This window comes from Cyprinodon variegatus, unplaced genomic scaffold (genome assembly GCF_000732505.1).
Source record: "Cyprinodon variegatus isolate N-32 unplaced genomic scaffold, C_variegatus-1.0 Scaffold776, whole genome shotgun sequence".
NCBI lineage: Eukaryota > Metazoa > Chordata > Actinopteri > Cyprinodontiformes > Cyprinodontidae > Cyprinodon > Cyprinodon variegatus.
This window is the reverse complement of record NW_015151229.1, coordinates 260,848-280,449: the sequence shown is the minus strand read 5'-3', so window position 1 is coordinate 280,449 and position 19,602 is coordinate 260,848. Positions and strand designations below refer to the sequence as shown.

The 19,602-nt window shown below is 36.0% G+C and overlaps 2 protein-coding genes across 16 annotated transcripts in view; both read right to left on the bottom strand.

The window, feature by feature from the left end:
- LOC107098421 (contactin-1a-like) overlaps positions 1–7,377 on the bottom strand; it is a 16,416-nt gene extending 9,039 nt beyond the window's left edge. Inside the window, exons 1-5 of the mRNA XM_015396097.1 lie at positions 7,238–7,377; positions 2,707–2,851; positions 2,558–2,593; positions 2,354–2,480; positions 2,078–2,259 (exon numbers count right to left, since the gene is read on the bottom strand). Coding sequence (XP_015251583.1) covers positions 2,078–2,259; positions 2,354–2,480; positions 2,558–2,593; positions 2,707–2,761 — 400 coding nt within the window. The 5' untranslated portion in view covers positions 2,762–2,851; positions 7,238–7,377. The remainder of the gene's footprint in view (positions 1–2,077; positions 2,260–2,353; positions 2,481–2,557; positions 2,594–2,706; positions 2,852–7,237) is intronic.
- Positions 7,378–12,673: 5,296 nt separating this feature from the next.
- LOC107098426 (neuronal cell adhesion molecule-like) overlaps positions 12,674–19,602 on the bottom strand; it is a 73,415-nt gene continuing 66,486 nt past the window's right edge. For 9 of the 15 annotated variants that reach the window (XM_015396105.1, XM_015396114.1, XM_015396111.1 and 6 more), the window contains 4 exons: positions 16,811–16,942; positions 16,637–16,715; positions 16,036–16,047; positions 12,674–14,244 (listed from right to left, as the gene is read on the bottom strand). In XM_015396105.1, the coding sequence (XP_015251591.1) occupies positions 14,010–14,244; positions 16,036–16,047; positions 16,637–16,715; positions 16,811–16,942 (458 nt within the window). In that variant the 3' untranslated portion in view covers positions 12,674–14,009. Of the gene's footprint in view, positions 14,245–16,035; positions 16,048–16,468; positions 16,521–16,636; positions 16,716–16,810; positions 16,943–19,602 lie in introns of all 15 variants that reach the window. The other 6 variants (XM_015396120.1, XM_015396108.1, XM_015396117.1 and 3 more) reach the window with 2 other exon arrangements.

The following is a 19,602-nucleotide window of genomic DNA, read 5'->3' as shown; positions in this document are numbered from 1 at the left end:
GTGAGAAATGCTGCTGCTCTCTGGAGAGCACCGCCAGGACAGGCCGGCATGGAGTACCAGCATAAGAAATGTCTGTGCAAGACAGAACTGTTAAAGGCTGCCTTAATTATTCTAATAAGCAAATCATTCATCAAAATCTAACAGCACAGAAAATTAGAATTATTCCTTCTATAAAACTGATTGAAAGAAACAGGTAAACTAAAAATGAGGAAAAGGAAAAGATTCTTTAGATAATACTCTTGTTTTAAAAAGATATGCCGTATTGTTTCTAGCTATGTTTTATTCAAAGATATCTCTTTCTAAACTTGCAGCATTTGAATGTTGGCACTTATCTCCAGTAGAGTTGAACTTAACCACTCTATAAAAACGGGTCATTAATAACAGGGAGACAAATACTTTTTTTTGTTTTTGTTGTAGTCAATGTTTTAGTTAAAGTTTTTCAATAAAAAAAAAAAAAATTAATAAAAAAAAATACTAAAATCAATTAGAGAGAAAAAAAAAGGGTCTCATAAAGGTTTTCCAGATCATAAAAGTAAACTGAGTTTAATTGAATGCCAGTTTTTGGTATTTCTAGCATCATTTATCTGTATAATTTCTGAAATATTTAAAAGTCAACAAGGTTGTTTAGAACAAAAGGGAACTATAAAATTGCAATAAATACAAACAAGTTTAGCTTATCTGTAAATTCTCTGTCATCCAGTTCATGGTCAAGCTCGAAAAAGTTCAGTCTGGGAGACTGGACATGAAGTTTTTTATAGATATTTTATCCAAGAGACTTTTTCCAGTTCTAACTAGTGGTGTGAGCACTGAGATTAATATAATGTAAGAGTAACAAACAATTAGGGGGGACTAATCCCTGCCACTAAATTGGCCAAAGAGGTCACAATGGGGGTCTTTATGGTTGTTAGGGGGTTCTGATGGGTCACTAACTCCCTCCTCAGAGTGGTTTTGTTCATATGTCTTATTAAGGCAGGTGGGGCGGGTGACAGGTGAATCTTCTGGGTATTGTTCCTAAAAGTGCTGTAAGGTGGCAAAAGGTTTTGTCTAAGACCTTCTTCTCTGTTAAGAGATGTTTTTCCAGGTTAACAAAGATGGCTTCCTTAACCCCTCATTCAAACAATCTTTCTTCCTTTGCAGTTATATGGACATTGTTGTCCACAAACTATTGTCCTTCAGCCTTCATTTGACCTCCTTGGCCAATCCGGTGGGAGGGATCAAAGCCAACTTTTGTCCCCCCCTATTTCTTTGTTAGATCTACAGTGTTCTCACTGCTCCCCAACACTACTTGGAACTGAAGAAGCCTCTTGGATGTCTTTGAGATGTTTTCCAGAAAACTTCCCTTTCAGTTGCATAAACTAAACTTTTTCAAACCAGTTTAGGATAATTATTAACCTGGAAACCAGGCTTGGACTGATAATCTGCTATACCGGGCATTTGCCCGATGGGCCGGTCCTAATTTCAGCTTGTCCTCTTCAGGCAAGTCCTCCTTAAATGATAGCGGCCCCAACACTTACTCTCTGGATGACGCACCTACCTGTGACAGTAAATAACTGAAGGAGCTCAAGAAGTAATACAATGTTAACTACATAGATGATGCATGCAGTATATATAGCCCTTCCTTGTCATGCACATCTTTGTGACGGTTGGCATATGGTGTAATTTTCTATTTCTTCAAACTGTAAAATCCTTGCAACGAACTCAATTATAATAAAACTAAAATGCTTTCTTTAAACCAAACTACGGCGTTTCTATTATATTTGGCGTATTTATGTATGCATGATGGGGTTCTGCATCTGTTTACATTATTCCATTTCATTGCCCACATGCCACCTAGACTCGCAGTGAATGCTTACACACTGCTTAGCTTTCATGTATTCATTCTTGAAGAACTGCCTGTCTGCCTTTGTATTGTGTTGTTTTATGTTGGTGTCTTTTACAACACTCTGGCTTGCGTTGTAGACCTAGTATGTGTGAGTTTCTGCTTCATGCAAGTGTGGACGTTGTGAAGCAGAAGGCACTGTCGCATCAAATTTCTTTAGTGGCTGTATTTCAATCTTTTTACATATGAGGGGCTCACATCCAAACTTAACCCTGGCCTCCTTGCTGAGAACGGTGCCGTAGATATTCCGGGCCACACAGGTGTAGGTCCCTGCATGTTTCTTCTGGATTGGGTTAGTGATAACCAGGTTTCCACCAACTAGGCTGTAGTGTTCATCAGGCTGCTCCATTAGCTTTATTTCCCAGTTGTCCCGACGCCACCTATTATAGAAAATATGCTTTTTGTTGTGTAGGACATCATTTGTATATAGACATGCTTAAATGTAAAAGAAAAAAAGAAAGAGAGAAACTTTACCTGTATGTGGCTGGAGGATTTGCACGTGCTCTGCAGTTCATAGAGATCCTCTTATCAGGTGAGTCATCAGTGTAGACCACATCCATTGGTTCCTCTTCAAAAATGGGGCCATATCCAGTAGCTTCCTCTAAAACAATTAAGGTAAAAAAAAATTAACACAAGTTTAAAAACCTCACTAAATATGCCTTGGAGTTTTGAACTCACCTCCATATATCCTGGGCTCTCCAAACAAGACGGCCACTAATAAAGAAGAAACAGTATCATCGCACCTCAAAAAGCAGTGAGTTTCCATAGGACTACAATCAGTTTTCTGTGGGGTTATCATTTTTATAAATTAGGTGTTTTAGTCTTACATGTGATTGGTACAGACGAGAAGAGGCCCAGCAATAATAAAGCTGTGGAAACCATGACTGTCAGCTGGCAGGATCTTTGCAATCTTGTGGGTTAGATGGATGGAATAACAGATGCAAGTAAGAAGGTGGATGAACCGGAGACAGACTGTAAAGAGTTGAGAGAGACCAAAACAGAAGACATTTTCAATCAAAATTCAGCTTGATCCCACTGCTGGAGCATTAGCTGTATGAGATCTAAGATCTGATCTTTTTCGAATTTTTATAAGCATCATATGTAAGAGCTATTGATTTAGTTCAATTTAAAATTACTTTTTTGATCTCAAAGGTAAATTAAATATTAAGGTAACTAATAGTTGTTGTTTTTTTAACTGTTGGCAGGAAGGCTCTCCAGATCTGAGGAAGCCTTATACTAAAGACACACAACTGTTTTTTAACAAGCTAAAATGAATGCACACAGTTTTCCATAATGTTCTTCGTTTTATCTAGATGAGTTCCTAGAACAGAGGGCTTCTTTATCAGCTTATATAAGATAGACAGAAGAAATAAAGCAGGACCTAAGCTTCCTTAAGAAGTATAGTCTGCTCTGTCACTTTTTTTTGTTTAGTTTTTTTTGCCCTGTCCCTTCTTGTAGACAGCTTCACAGTTTTGTCTCAAATGGAGTCTGTTGTCCAGCTGAACACCAGCTGGATTTATTTATACTCCTCCATCACCTCAGTCTCTTCTCTTTCTTGTAAAATCTACTTTCTGGATCAGACAACAGTTCCCAACTCTCCAAATAACTCCTCTTGGTATGGAATATGCTAATTAGAGATAAAGACTTAAAGATATTATTACACACTTGCAACCACAGAAAAAATAAATAGAGGTCTTTACATAAAAGAAGGGACACCACCGTCCCTGGAGTCATCCTGAACTGCGACAGACAGTATCAGATATTCTTCAGCCTGACATCATCTGTTCTCTCAGTTAGATAATTGTGAGGTAAAAATCCTAAATTATTCAGGTTGTCAGTGACTCAGCAGAATTTTAACAGTCTAATCATGAAAAAATACATGCGTTTAAACAGCAAAACTAAATATGAACAAACCAAAGATATGCTCGGCTTTAGCTTACAAGATCCATGTCATAGTGAAGTCACACAGCAGGGAAGAATCAGGCAGAATGAGTAGAGGATAAGGATCAAAATGGAAACACAGGGTCGTTGCTATATATAGCAAACTGAGGATTGACAGATTAAGAACAAACATTGTTTTTTTTTAAGGGCTGATCTTTCAGTATGCCAGCAAAACCATCGTACTGGAAAACAAAATACAAAGGAAACACATGAAAAACCTTTGCATCAACATCCTATAGCAACTTCTAAACTCATCTATTGAATCAAATGGACATTAGATTAGATGATGCAGTTTTCAAATGTTTTGTGCAGTGTCTAAGAAGACAGTTTCCTGGCACTCTAGTGTAAAACTATCAGAAGTTGTAGATGTCCGTTGTATTTCAAAATATACAAGGAATATTGTATTTGTACTGTATGTACAAATCTTAACATACACCAATAATTGGGAAAACTTCATCATCCCTGGAAAAATGAGACTACAGGGGTAGGCTCCAGCATATTCTCAACTTATGTAGATTATTGCTTTCTCTGGGGATCAATATCGTGTTGCACGTAGGCCATAGGATGAGGGCGCTGCTGGTGTTCAGGAAGCACAAGTTTCAGCTTTCAGCATCTCTGAATTATTGGAGTTGTTATCCATCGTCAATCTCTCAAAGGAGTTTAGGTCGGGTAAGTTTTGTGACCAATCAAACACTAAAAGTAGGTATTTGCAAATTTGGCTGCGATGGCAGGTGGGAGATAAAAAAATGTGCATCTCCATATAGCTAAAAAGTCATATGTAAACAGCTTATATCATATAGTAAATGCATATATCAGGAAAATGTAGACACCTGAGTAGGACTAATCCCTAAAAAGGTCCTAATTTTTGGACTGATCCAAAAGTCTACCAAGCTAAAGAAATAAACAACAGTGTATTACCCATGTTGAAGTTTTGCTTAATTTCATTACAGATTTTTACCTCTTTATTGCTCTCGTTTTGTGTTATGTCTTCTCTCTCTGGCCAGTTTAAGTAATTTTAACATTTTTACCAAGTTCTCAGGGATCCCATTTAATGTTTATGATCCTCCCCCTAGAAAGCAAGCAGTAGTAGGGGATAAATTTACATTTAAATCTATTTTAGCAATATTGTTTTAAGATTTATAGTAAAAACTAGCTTTAATTCAATTATTTTCTAATCCCCCCTGCAGGCCCCAAAAGCCACAGCATTTGCCTATATGGCTCAACAGGCCAGCCAGTTCTGGTCCAAAGTGAAAGATGATCAAAAAAAAAAAAGAGTCTTATCATTCATCTCAAATATAGGAAGAGTACATATTCTAAATAATGCACTTCCAAGTTATCCCTACAAAGTTATTATTCCTCAAAAGGCATTAAATAAATAATAAAAAAACAACAATGACAGAGAGATAAAACTTTTAAACAAACATAGTTTATACTTGTTGCCGAGAGCCACAATTTAGAGGCAATGGAATCGATACATACTGTAGGAGAGACTGCAGTACTAGGTCCTTAGGCAGTCCTGATGACTCAACACTAACATTACCACAGCATGCAGCTCTTAGCTGCATGTGTTGTGCCTCTGCAAGTCAATATGTCCTCTGTTTATCTTTGAGACAGAGTTAAACATAATGCAAAAGTGAAACCTCTTCCGTCAGCTTTCCAAAACAATAATAATGTAACACAGGAATTGAACAAAAAAAACAACCTTTACATATAGATTTACAATGCTGCGCAAATCTATCACAAAGAAAACCTCACATCAGTTTATTCGAGAGTGTTTTTCATGCATTTCCCTCTGACAGTAATCCCATCACATATCCTCTTTGGAATCCCTGCCATGAAATTTAGGTCAAATGTATTAAGCCAAGCCTACACTGTAGTGTTTCAGCGACTGGCTGAACACTGATGTCGGCTGTGGCTTTGTGGCTTCAGGAAAACACAGTCGGAGCAAACTCTTAATTAAGAATAGAGAATATTATAAGTTGTTTATTCCTAGATTCGAACCATGTTCTTTAATTTGATTTTAAAATAAAAGTTTTACAAATAAAACTATGCTGAATGCTAAAACCTGTTTTCTAGTGGTGTAAAAATGAAAACCTAGAATAAAAAGAAATAGTTGTGAGCTGTCATTTTTAGGAAATTTTGTTAGACTTCTGTATTTCGACAGATTTTTGATTCTGAAGGCTGTATTTCAGGACAACTTGGCTCAAATTGCTCGAAAGTCCGTTTGATATCTTTAGCAAGGGAACCGATCTTGTTGTCTTCACCAACCACATTTACCTTTTTACAAAAAAGCTAAAAGTGGTTTACAGTTAACAGTTTAACTGAAACATTTATGCCTCAGCCATAGAAATAACAAAAAACTGAATCCAGGGAAGAATAAGGATTAGAATGACTGAACACAGATAAGAAAGAACTCATCGGTTATTTTATGTGGTGCCACCACATATATGTCAATCTGACAGCCTTTTTAGGTGAGCAGATTTAATCTGCTCTAAAAAATGGCACAATTAAACAAATAAAGGGACTAACCTTTCTTAATTATTTAAAAAAATATATATTTTTATCATTATTTTTTATTAAAAGGTAGATTGGCTTTTTCCTTCTGTTCTTTAGATTTTTATCCCACCCCTTTAAAAAAACAAAACAAATTATCTATGTAAATATCGTTTTCCTATTTGTTTAAAAGAGCTTCTGAACACTGAGCCTGGTTCTGCTGGAGTTTTTCCTCTCCACTGTCGCTACAAGCATGCTTATTGTGAGGGATTGCATTGGAGTCAATGAGTCCATGCAATCAGCTGGTTTTCCTTAGATAAAAAAATTGAATCAATTTTGACTGAATGATCTGGTTGAGTTGTAAAGTGCCTTGATATGACATGTGTTGTGAATTGGCGCTATATAAATAAACTGAATTGTATTCTGTTTCATTATCCAGGAATTTAAAAGATTGTAAAATCTGTTGCAAATCTCCAAGAAAATACAGTAATTATAACTTTGCAGCATTCCTTTGGTGATTGGGAAAATATAGGGATGCATCTCTGTATTTAGGTACTGAAGGAGTTGCAATCATTCCACATCATGATGCATGCAGCGGATCCCTTCGCCCTTGCAGCATCTGTCACTTTCACCTTGTGTCTCCTCTCCTTTTTTACTTTCTTTTTTGTGTTTCTACTGTGATTTTTATGTGTTTGGCAGCAGAATGAGTGCTATTTAAATAAAACTGACTTTAAGATGCCGCTCACATAAAGCCTCTAAAAGTATCTGCGCATCACCTCACCCTAATGACGCCGGAGCGGTGCTGGATTCGTTGCTCTGCATTGCGGTACTCCAGAGCCGGCTGGTCCACTTCAGCACCACAGCGCCCCAAAACACCCAGCATACATTATATTCAACCCAATCAGTGTCAAATTGCAGTCTTACCTCTGAGACGAGATGCTAAGGGAAAGAAGGGGGGAAAATGATGAAAAACAAATAAATAAATCAGCTGGCTGTCCTCATCGCACACCTGGACCTTAGCCGCATCATCAGCAGACACAGCCCAGCCGGAGCGTCCCGTCCAGGCCGAACTTTTCTATTGGATGGGAGCGACGCGTCAGACGGGCGGTGACGCTGTGGCTGCGATTGGTCCATGAAGAAGAGAGGATGGGAGGGATGCAGCAGAGCTGGAGCTGCGCATCCCAGACACTCAAAGGTGGAAACAAGGAAAAGGAACCGCTTTTTTTTCTTCAATGTACACTGAGGGGTGGTCGAAAGCGGATAGGCGCCAGAGCCAGGGTCGGAGCTAGATGGGGGGCCATGGCCACCCTTAGCCATTCCTTGGCCACCCCTATCATTTATTTCCCTCTAATACAGATGGTGGCAACAGTTAAACTCTCAAGCGGAATATTTAAAACGTTTAAAATTTTCATATATTAACAATTACTTGACGACAAAAACACTGTGGTTAATTATGCACATCAATATACTAACATTAAAGATGATAAGTACAGAATTCAAGCAGAAATAGATTTTTTTGTTTTATGGGGTAAAGAAAAATGATGTGTCTCTGCAAGTCATTTAGGAGTCTTTAGTGAAATCATAGATAAATATCTAATTTAGTAAAAACATATTAAATAATCAATTTATGTATATATTAGCATTTGTATATTATATATATCAATTTTATGCAGAATAATTGTTGATAAAAGTAGGTAAGTAATGACAATGGAAGTGATGTTCGCCCCAGAACTCAAACCTGAAAGAATTTTATCCACTATACCTTTTATCTAGAAAGCAAGGATATTTGAATATATTCGTCTCTCTGTTAGCAAAGGCTGTGGGAAAGTCTAGTTTGTCTTTATTTAGAAAATATGGATGTTTTGCTTGTTAATTTTCTTGTTGGAAGAGTGTAGATTGACTATGAGGTTTTGGTGCCTATCCGCTTTCGGGCCACCCCTCTGTGTACATTGGTTATTGCCTGGCCACCCTTATAAAAATGTTCATCTGGTGAACTGTAATGTGCCTTGAGATGATGTGTTGTGAATTGGCGCTATAAATAAACTGAATTGAATTGAAGCTTAATTTCATTTTAGTCTTGACCATTGGGTCATTATGTTGCAAAACAAACCCATTTCAAAGTTAGATTCTAGCTTTGAATTTGCTGATATTTTAGACTAAAAGCTAAACACAGATTTTGACTATTGAGGATATTACGACCAACAAACCACCTCTTTTTTGTGTTTTAATATTTTTTAGATATAATTTTAAATAATGATTGCTGTTACAATTTGACAGTATTGGCAACCCACGATTAAGAAGTGTTGATTTCTTCTTTCATTACTTAATCTTTATTATTACCCCAAAGAATCCATGTAGAAATATGTATTTTATTTCTTTCAAGTTTACACATTTAGGTCTTTCCATTTGTAAGAACCAGAGGTGGGTACCTAAAATTGAACTCAAGTAAGTGTGGCACTACTACTACCACATTTTGTTCTCAAGTAAATGTATAAACGAGTCATTCTTGAAATTATTCAAGTAAGAGTAGAAAAGAATTAATAAAAAGGCTACTCAAGTGCAGATTACTTGTAGAATCAAATCATATTCATTGCTTAGAAATAATGCAGTCAGACAGACTTTATTCTTTAGTTCTAGTAATTAAAAAAAGTAAAATACAAATAAATATTCCTGCAGAACAAATAATTTTCCAAGTTGATATTTTTGAAGATAAAACTTATAAAATCATTCTGTACTATAAGAGCAGGGATTTATTTTTTTTTTTATTTTTTTTACAATATCTACCGTTTACTGTACATTTGGCTGATCTCTCGATAGCTCAAGTAACTCACAATTGAAATAGTAGCCAGACATTATACTCAAGTATGAGCAAGCAGTACTTCACAATATTACTCAAGTAAAATTAAGAAGTACTGTACAATGAAACTTATTCTAAGAGTTCCTTAAAAAATTCTCAAGTAAATGAAGCTTAAGCGTAAATTCAATATGGAAGACTTCAGCTTCACCTAAACCACCTGCAATGTCCCTCGTTCAGCTCCAGCCAATCAACTCAGAGGGGCTGCACCTCTTCCAAAGCCAATCATCTTGCAAGATCCTCTTCCTTTAGCTCTTAGCCTAGCTTCTGTCTCTGACTAAAGCAAACTTTCACCCCCCTCCATCACATCTCCTCCCTCATTCGCAGTCCCACTCATCCTCTGGCCAGTGTCAGAGCCCGGGGGAAGACTTATCCTTTTCTAGGTCACTCATCCAAACTTACGTTGATTCAGAGCATCAAAGTCTGTCTTTATCTGCTTCGTTCTCCTTGAACCCTAGATGGCAGCTCACACTGCATTCTGTTTTTGCTGGAGGTTTCTTCCTGTTAAAAAGGAGTTATCCTCTCCACTGTTGTCACATGCATGCTCAGCATTAGGGATTGCAGAGAGTCAGTGAGTCCACATAATCAGCTGGTTTTCCTTAGAAAAAACAGTTTGAAGAATATGGTTGTGTTACCTGTGCAAATGAATTGAATATTTTCTAATAGCAGCTTTTCTCTGTGTGAGTCTCTCCAGGTTGAAATGTAACTTAGCAAATGTAAATAATTACTACCCACCTCTGGTAAGAACTTGGAATTAACTCACCTAGAGAACCTGAATGAATCAAAGTATATTCATTCTTTAAAATAATCTGCTCAAAATTAAGCCCTAATTTCCAAAGCTTTTGATTGAAATACTTTTCCAAGGTTCTATATTTCTTTTGATAACTGAGTTTTAAAAAATGAAAAAGATGATATTTTAAAACACTAGGTGGAGCCAAATTACACAATTCTACATGTTGCACTGCAGCAAAGAAACAAAAATGAACTGATCTTCAATCCTGTAACCAACATTTATTGATTTTTTTATCATTTCATTCATTTAAAATACAAAATATTTTGCAATATTATATTGTAGGGTAAACCATTCAACAGCCTTTCATGCTTCTCATGTAGCTTCAACATTAACCAGAATGTCATAATTTATCATACTGTATATCCTGTTTCAGCCAGCATTTCAGCAACATTGTTTCCAGAGTATTGACACTCAAATGCATGAGTAAGTGTGTCCATGCCATCCTGCTCTATGCTCCAAATATTTTTTTTTTGTTCTTTTTTGTATTATGACTAATTAATTTCAGTCTAGTTGTCCTGAATTAGATGTGTGGATTCCTCTTGAAATAAAACTCTGTTTAACCATGTGCCGTTTTTTTCTTTCGTATATTTATATATATCAAATACAAAATGCAGAAAATGTGCATGAACTGCCAGAAAAAGAAACAGTACAGGTGCCACAAGAGCTCAGTCACAAATCATCAGTAGTGATACCCGATACTGTGGGCTAAACATGTTTACCTGACGATAAAACAAACAGAAGTTCACAGCAAATCAAAGAGTGAAGTCTAGATGTAGTCTAATTCCACACAGTCTTTTTACCCCATCCCAACTCTGATCCTATGCTCAAATCAAACCGTTATTTACAACAAAAGAAAAAAAAACTGAAAATATAAATATCTACACATGGAGTTTTGACATGTTGAAACCTTAAAACTTGATGCAAGTCATGATAAGAACATAAAAAATGCCTCTGTGTCCAGGGGGAGCAGATGACAGGACACGCATTGGAACGCTAAAAAGCAGTGTACACTTTTGCGTGTACACACACACACACACACACACACACACTTCAGAGCAGCATGCCTGCACCGACACATTCATGTACCTCACTTGCAAAAATATGAATTCTGCTCTCAGACTATAACATACTGCAGAAGGTGAACAAAAATACATAAATAAAATTCCCTAGTGCATTCATTCACACTTTAAAATGAAACAAGCAGTATTTTCATTCAGAAAAAACACACTTGTATCCACATTCATTACTGTAATTTCTATATGACCTTTTTCTAATATTGATGGTTACAATAAGACTAGACAAGGTGGTGAATCTGGTTCACACTGGCAGTTATCTGGTGAAAAGGTTGGCAGTAGTTTGGTTTAGATTTGAGATGCATGTGTGTTCAGAGAATGTTAATGAATGGGCAAGCTTTATTTTCCTTCCAATTGTACATTTTAGAATATGATCTATTAAAAAAGTAGATTCAATCAAGCTAATATGATTGTGCAACTGTAAAGAAAATGCTTTTCAGGTCCGTTTTCAGACTTTTTTTTTTAAACCTTGACCCTTAAAAAAAAAACAAAATCAAAACAGCTTAAAAAAATGTATTTGTTTTAAAAGACAATGAAGAAATTCTCTGGAAAAAAAAGCCGGTTTCACATCAGCGGAACAACCATCGGAAACAAACAGCATCCTCACAATAACTTACCAGTGGGAAACCATGTGTTTTCATTTACGTTGGAGAACATAAGGTAAAGTTTCCCTTTAATTTTTCACTCCTTTCTAGCTTGTAAAATAGTCAAATTTGTAATCATTATTAGCTGCATTAAGAGAGCTCTTTCTTTATGAGGTCTCCTTGAATTTCCACCCTGCTTGTAACATTTTGGTCTGAATAATTAGGCATTGAACTGTGGAACTAGGTGACTGTTTTCTACGAAGGCACTAGAAACCATGCTGACAGCTTTGTGAAAATACAGATAAATATCACAAAACTTCCGTCGATACAGTAATCTTATGCAGTTCAAATATTTCTGTTAGTCTATATAAAAAACTAAGATGGAGGATACATAGCAAACAGATTATTAAGGTGATAGTTTTTTTTTTTTTACATAGATAACTATGACTCTGGGTGGAAGAACTCAACAGTGACTGTAGACCATTCATTAGTATTCAGTAACAAGCGTACAATGCAAAGCTAACAAAATATGGCATAAATTATATTTAAACCATCAAGCTATAAACAGGCTGTTTTGACATACGGTACCTCGCACAAGTGTTCATACTCTAATTTTTGGCACCTTACAGCCTTGGAGTTTAAGGACTTTCTATATCGCTGACCTCAAAACCTAAATGGTGCATGACTGTATAGTGGAAGTAAGATGTGAGTGGTAAACAGCGTTTTTTTTGCAAATGAAAATTAAGAAGTATGGCATGTTTAATATTTGCCCCTTCTATTCTGGTTCTTTTTAAATAAAGGCCATCGGCTGCAAAGAAGTACACTAGGGGTGAAACAGTTAATTGGATAAATCGTGATTAATCGATTAATTGAAATAACCGTCAACTATTTTAGTTATCGATCAATCGTTAATTGGAGTATAGAGGCTGTAAAACATGCCTTTAGCTGACAGAGCAACCCACTTAGAGCAGTAATTATACCAAAATTGTAAAAAAAAAAAATTCTAAATTTTGCATTTAAGATTTAAAAAAAAAAAACTTTAGTTTTTCAATTGTTCAATCCAGAACTCAAGTGGAAACATTTTAGTTTCACCTGGTTTATTTTTGTAAAAAAGAATCTTCTTTAAAAGGAGCCAATTTGCAAAATAATCGTTAGTTGCAGCCCTAGAGTATACCCCATTAAAGGTCAGATACTTGACATGATGTTTTGGAATTGAGGGAGGAACTTATTTTTTTCCAAGCAAGCAAGGCCAACTCTTATTGCACATCTTTGTCTTCATGAACACTACACTATGTGTGGCGAGAAGCTAACATAACATCATCATAATGAGAAATAGTTGTTTTTGCTGTCGTTCCCAAGATAGGGATCAATTTATTTGTGTAGGTGTCCTAAATATCCAAAGAAAACATATTCAATTCTAAGGTTTGTGACGTGAGATCATTTTAAAATGTTAAATGCATGCGCGTACTTTAGCAAGGCGCTACTACAGGGGAACACCATGCTGGCTCTCTGCTTCTTCCTTACCAGTTTTCCAGGCACTAAGAATGGACACACCTGACCTGGATATACAGCTTTCCTTCTCTTTCTATTACACATGTACAAAAACTCCCTCTGCATTAAAAAAATATAGTACACTGCCAGACAGCACCGGGAAAAAAAAAAATAATAAGTTAGTGAAATAAGAACATCTAGCTTCTAGTTCACACTTTCACAGCTGGGTTCACAATACCACTGCTGCCATTTTTTCTTCTATATGTCAAACACCATGTAACACTTGTCCAAATAAGAAAAACACCCTGACTCATAGGCGTGCACCGAATACAGTGTAAGTTGCAGCATTCTGCAAAGAAAATGATAAGAGGAAAGTAACATGTTTAACGGACACACAGTTTGCTCCATGCAGATACCTATGAATGTGATTTACTTATATTAGCCTGCCTGCGGGTCATATGCCATACTTCCATCAAATATATATATTTTTTATAATTATAATTGTAAAGAGGTCACTAAAACACACATACACTTGCCACACTCGTGTTCAGTCTGAGTGGTAGAACCCCCTCTGGTTCATTTCATCTGCTTTTCTGTATTTCTCGCTGTCTCTTTTATACCAAACGTCTTTCTTTTCTTCTTGTAATGGTTGTAGGGGAATCTTAAGAGTGTGGTCGGTGGGAGGTCACAGTGTGACTGGGGCTGACGGGCGCAGGGATGAGGACGTGTCAGCAGTTTAGGTTTAAGGTAGCCTTGATCACGTGAGTGATGGCAACCACAGGGTAAAAGTAGGTGTCCACAAAAGCTGTCGACTTAGCAACTGTCACCAAGGGGATGGTCACATTTGCCAGGTTGACGAGGGATGGCCGTAGCAACCACTGCGGCCAGTTGGCTGACCCTGTTAGACGAACGAGTTCATGGCGTTAACAGGCGACGGTGCCTCCGAACTCTCATTGCCCTCGTGTGTGTCCTTCTCCTTCTTGCCACTGTACTGGCCAATAAAGGAGCCATCCTCATTGAACTGTCCATCCCCGCCCTCCCCGTAGTCCACTAAACTGTCGTCGCTCTCGTCGCGCCGCACCGTCCCGTTGGACGGCGTCCGGCTGCCCTTCAGTGGTTTGTGATCTTCAGTGTCACTGATTAAAGGGTGGGAAGATAAAAAAGAATTACTGAGAAATAATTTATACCATTTGTAAAATGACAAACAGGCTCTTCAAGCATATTCAGAGTCTGGCTTTTCCACTGCACAAGTCTTACAAGATATCATAGTAATGGTCTTAATACCAAATCTTAATTGTGCTACAACTAGGCATGGTTTTTCAATTTGTAAGGTTCACTAATATATTTCTTTTAAACAAAAAAACCCAATAATTGTTTTTTTGGTATAGACCTGTTGTCTCATACTGACAGTCTGTTGTGTATAGATAATAATGGAAAGGAAGTTTACAAAACTTTTATCCAAAGTGGCATTGTTCAAAGGCACACAACCAGACATTTTTAACATCATATTTTTAAACAAATATTGGTAAGAGGATATAAAATTCAGGCTGTGTGTTGGTTAAATCAACAGCCGACTGCAAACAAGCTAACAAAGTAGAGGCGCTTCTATATTTCGACCTTTAAACGAAAGTTTCAAGTGTCTGTCTGCATCCCATGCCTAATTATAGCATCGGAAATTATATTTACTGCACAAACTTGTTAGCATACTCATACAGTGGAGCAGCTCAGCTAAATAAAAAGATCCTCTAAAGCTTAAGGGCTGTAGTGCTTGAAGCCTCTACAGCACTGGAGAGACCTTGCCATTACGTGCTGTTTGACTAGCTACAAGGTACCTGAATAAGAACTGTTTTAGTCAATATGCCAGCAGTTGACATGCAGCAATCCAAAATGCAACTAGGAATTCTGTTTTAATGCTGCATGTAAGTAAAAACTTCTTAAACCAGTCTTTTTTTATGCAAGCGTTTCAAGGGTACTATCAACACAGCCTTTGGGTATTGAATGAACATAAATTAAAATAAAAGAATAAAAAAAACTATACTTATTTGTTGAAATGATGAAGGTAAAGTAAGTAGAAGCAAATTATTTTGTGTTAATTTATTAAGGTAAGACAGACCCGGTTACACATGGTTTTAACTTTATCTGATTTCTTTTAATCTTTTGAAAAATCTATAAAAGCTTGCATATGATTTGTGATTCAAAACTTAAAATTTGATTGCTCTATTTATCCTGCACCAAAAAGAAAAAAATGTATAATTCCTCACATAATCATCCTGACTCACTCTCTCAAAACTTCTATGGTTTATATGACATGATCTCCTTTCTTTCCCCTTCTGATGAGTAATTAGGCAACAGTCATATTAGATTTATACCTCAGGAAAGCCACATATCTTATAAAAACACAATTTTTAAGTATGAAATTATCTAACTTCCGTAAAAAGATTAATTTATATGAAAGTTTTTCTTTAAAGATTGTTAGCCTAAATGCCACTAAGAGTGGAGCTTTAGGACTAGTCTCACAGTATAGCACTACACTTAGTTTTTTAGGCATTTCTATTCCATTTCATTTAATGCTTTATGTTCTTATCATTCTAAATCAACATCAAGGTTGTTTTTTCTAGCATTTCTTTAATTAAATTCACTATTCATTTCAAAATTATTGCAAAACAGCAGAATTAGTTTCACCAAAAAACAAAAAAAGTTTACTTAAGCTGCTTTATGGGGCAATAATGTCTGATTTACAGAACAATTTTGACCATGTTATATAAACTAATATGACTGTCATCTTATTGCCAGGTGTAAATAGGGTCTGTGCTGACCAGATAAGCAGACATCCTATGCTCTCTCAAATAGATTAACTAAAGTTAGAAAGCTCTTTAAGGCAACCAAGGGTTGCATGAAGTGCATGCTTGTTTTATTGCATGTCTTACCTCTCCATTGACCTAAACTCCACACAGCAGAAAGATAAAAATGCAAGGTTACATTAACAGCACAGTATGGATGGTTCATTGGAGGTTTTTGGCCATTGTTACATGTAATACAGTACAACATGCAATGGAGACTAGAAATTAAAAACAGGAAAAAAAATATTGTATAAAAGTTAAAAGAAATGAAATGATTTGAATGCTGTAATTCTATATTCCTTTATGTCTTATCTGGAATTTCTAAATTAGGTGATGTCACTGAAAAACTGATAATGCAATAGCTTCAAAGTCTTACAATTTGTTAGTGTAAATGACTAGATAACACTGGTTAAAGGATAAACTGCTTTGATTAAAAACTAAGGAGAACTAGATGGTCTGTTAGATGGCTAATAGATCAAGTAGGTTGATAAACAAATCATAGTTTTAATTATTGCCTTGCCTCTATGGAGTGTTTGAAAATGGAGCCAGGTGATGGGGAATGTCTCTGTAACCTGATAAGGTGTTATATACAAATAGCCAAATCAAGTCAAAAGAATGCAAAAGCAACGCGTGTTATCTCTTTTAAAGACAATTATTAAATCTCTCTTTCAAGAGTATTTTTTCTCACCTGTACTCTCCAAATGTTCCATCATCCTCCTTCATTGGCTGGATCTCTGGGTCTTGGTGAGCATCTTCTTTCTCTTTCACTTTTAAAGCGAAAAACAAAACAAAGACCCTATTAATATTAATAATCTTTAATGTACCCACACTCATACTGCTTACTGCAAAAACACAGCTTTACCTGGATATTTGCCACCTTTATTTCTTTTGATGAAGCACACGATGAGAAGCACCAAGATCAGGAGAGCAATTGCACACATCAGTCCGATAAACCAGCCCTGCGTAGCAATGTCCACCTGCCGGTTTGGCACAGCTGGGTACAAAGACACAGAGAAGCAGGAGAAAAGTAAGAATAATTGGCAGAAAAAAATTAAAGAGATGCACCAAAAACCTGGCTGGGGGTCTGGAATTGGCTTCTGATCAGCTTGATGGACGGTAGCCAATAGCAGTTTAGTTAGAATATTCAAAACATGACATTCTTCTATTGATGATGCTCTATACTTAGGAGAAAAGGGGCTGTGCTAAAAACACTCTTTGGTGTGGAAGGTTTAACTGATGTAGGGGATTCAAATTAAGTCAATTTCTGTAAGTATAAGGGCTTTACAGGCAAAAGAAGCACAGCAAAATTAAAAAGTTATTTTCAAAAAGTTGCTTTCTACATAAAAAATGTCTGCTCTTCTACGATTGTATATGTATACAGGAAGTGACTGTTTAAGGAATATCAGGAAGAGTTAATGAGCTTTTAACTGCTCTCTGTTATGGAACATGCTAGAGACAGATAGGTTGAAAGCCTTTAGCACTATATCCATGAAATGCACAAAGCTGTTTAAATGTGGTACGCTAACTAAACTGATTATGGAAAAAATAAACATTAGAAGTCATTTTCACTCACACCTCCAATAACTACAAATACTTATTGAAGGCTTACAGCAGGAAAAAGGCAATAAAGAAAAAAATAAGCTTTGATTGCTGTTAATTGAACTTATTAAAGATAAATCTATATTTTGGTGCATCTCTTTAAACGAATGATGAAACAGAGGTCCTAAAAAATGATGATGGTTCTCTTCATGAAAAGCAGGACCGATGTTAACACAGAACTTTGATATTGAAATGGAAAACAAAATGGGTCAACATGCAGTTACTTTTAAAAACTCTAAATAAAACGACTAAGTGGGAAAAAATGAGAATGGCAATTAGAATAATGATTACTAATACATGCGTTAGGGCTATGGAAACAATAACATATATTTTGATTTGTTTATCCTGACGTTTTGATTTGTTTCTATATGCAAACGATAGCATTTAAAAATGGGAGGAAATACATTTGGTAATAGAGGATGAGAGTAAATAAGATAGGGAGGATTAACCAAGTAGCCTCTTTTAATATTTACTAACTTAATGGGCTGTGTTTTAGTTAAGGGTTTAATATGGACTTTTGTCATTGTCATAATGTTATGCTTTTGTTTGATTTCTCTTTTTTTATATTCCTTGAATGAACTTGAATGAACAATTTTACTGTTTGTTATTTTCTCTAATATATCTTGGGTGGCCAGGTAGGAACTCTGCAGAAAATAGCTGATGAACAATTCATTATATTTCATAGCGATTCACGCTAAATGCTGAAATTGCAAAGCAGGGTGATAATTTTTTACTTACGTTTTGTCTACAAATGACTAACTGGAACTACATTAACTGGAACCTTTTGAGGTAAGTAATCTAAACAGGAATATAATATTTACTCAAGCATAGCCTTTCAGCTATGAAAATAATCCAGGGGCAAGAGATGCTTTTATTAAAGACTATGACCATGCAATACTGTATATCTTTAGAAACAGATGACAATCAAAACGCAACTTCAAACTAATTCATCTGATATCTAAATGTTAATTGCAGTGTTTGTGCACGTTAAGGCTGTTATGTTTTTAAGCATTTACATGCTATAGATTTCATTAGGTTGAACGTGGTGCCCAGACTGACATCGGCAACATAAATAATCAACAGGTTCCTTATTGGAATCTCATTATTTTAACCTTCAGTCTTGCTCGATTTTAAAGATAGAAGCTCATATCTAACTTTTTGTTTAGTGACATCTCTGATTTGGGACCTTTAAAGGATTTTGTATGTTACAAAGTAACCAGCCTTGGTGTCACCATAGACAGCAAATTTAAACTGGACAAACAAATAAATGTTGCTTTTAAATCCTGTTTTTATCATCTCTGTCTTTTATCCAGGCTAAAAAAGTCTTTTTTTTTTAAGGTCTTTGAGCAGGTTTTACACTCTTTTATTCTAGCTTTTTGGACTACTGCAATGCATTTTATTCAGGCAGTAGCCAATTAGCTCTCTCCTGTCTGCAGTTAGTCCAAAACGCAGCGCCTCATCTTTTAACAGGGACCAGAAAACATCAAAACATTACACTAATTCTTGGGTCTCTGCACTGGCTCCCTGTTCGTTTTACAATAGGTTTTAAGATGTTACTGTCTGTGTTTAGAGCTTTAAGTGGGATGGCTCCACAATACATTATCGACTTCCTCCAGATTTACTCTCAGGCACGTGCTCTAAGGTCTGAGCGCCGTCTTCAGGTAATAGTACCTAAGACTAGGCTTAAAACCAGAAAGGTCAGATCCTTTTCTGTAGTTGGCCCCAGATTTTGGAATACTTTGCCCCTTCATATATACCGCCTCCACAGTGGAGTGTTGCAGGTCTCATCTTAAGACCCAATTTTACTCTTGGGCTTTTAACACTGCATAATTGTTTGGTCCTATGTGTCCTTTTTATTTATTTATTCATTTTAAACTCTTACTGCTTTTTTGTGTGTGTGTTGGGTCCTTTTTTTTGTTTGTTTTTATGTACAGCACATTGGAAAAGATTTTTTTGTTAAACGTGCTATACATAAAGTGGATTGGATTGTTCAATATATATATATATATATATATATATATATATATATATATATATATATATATATATATATAT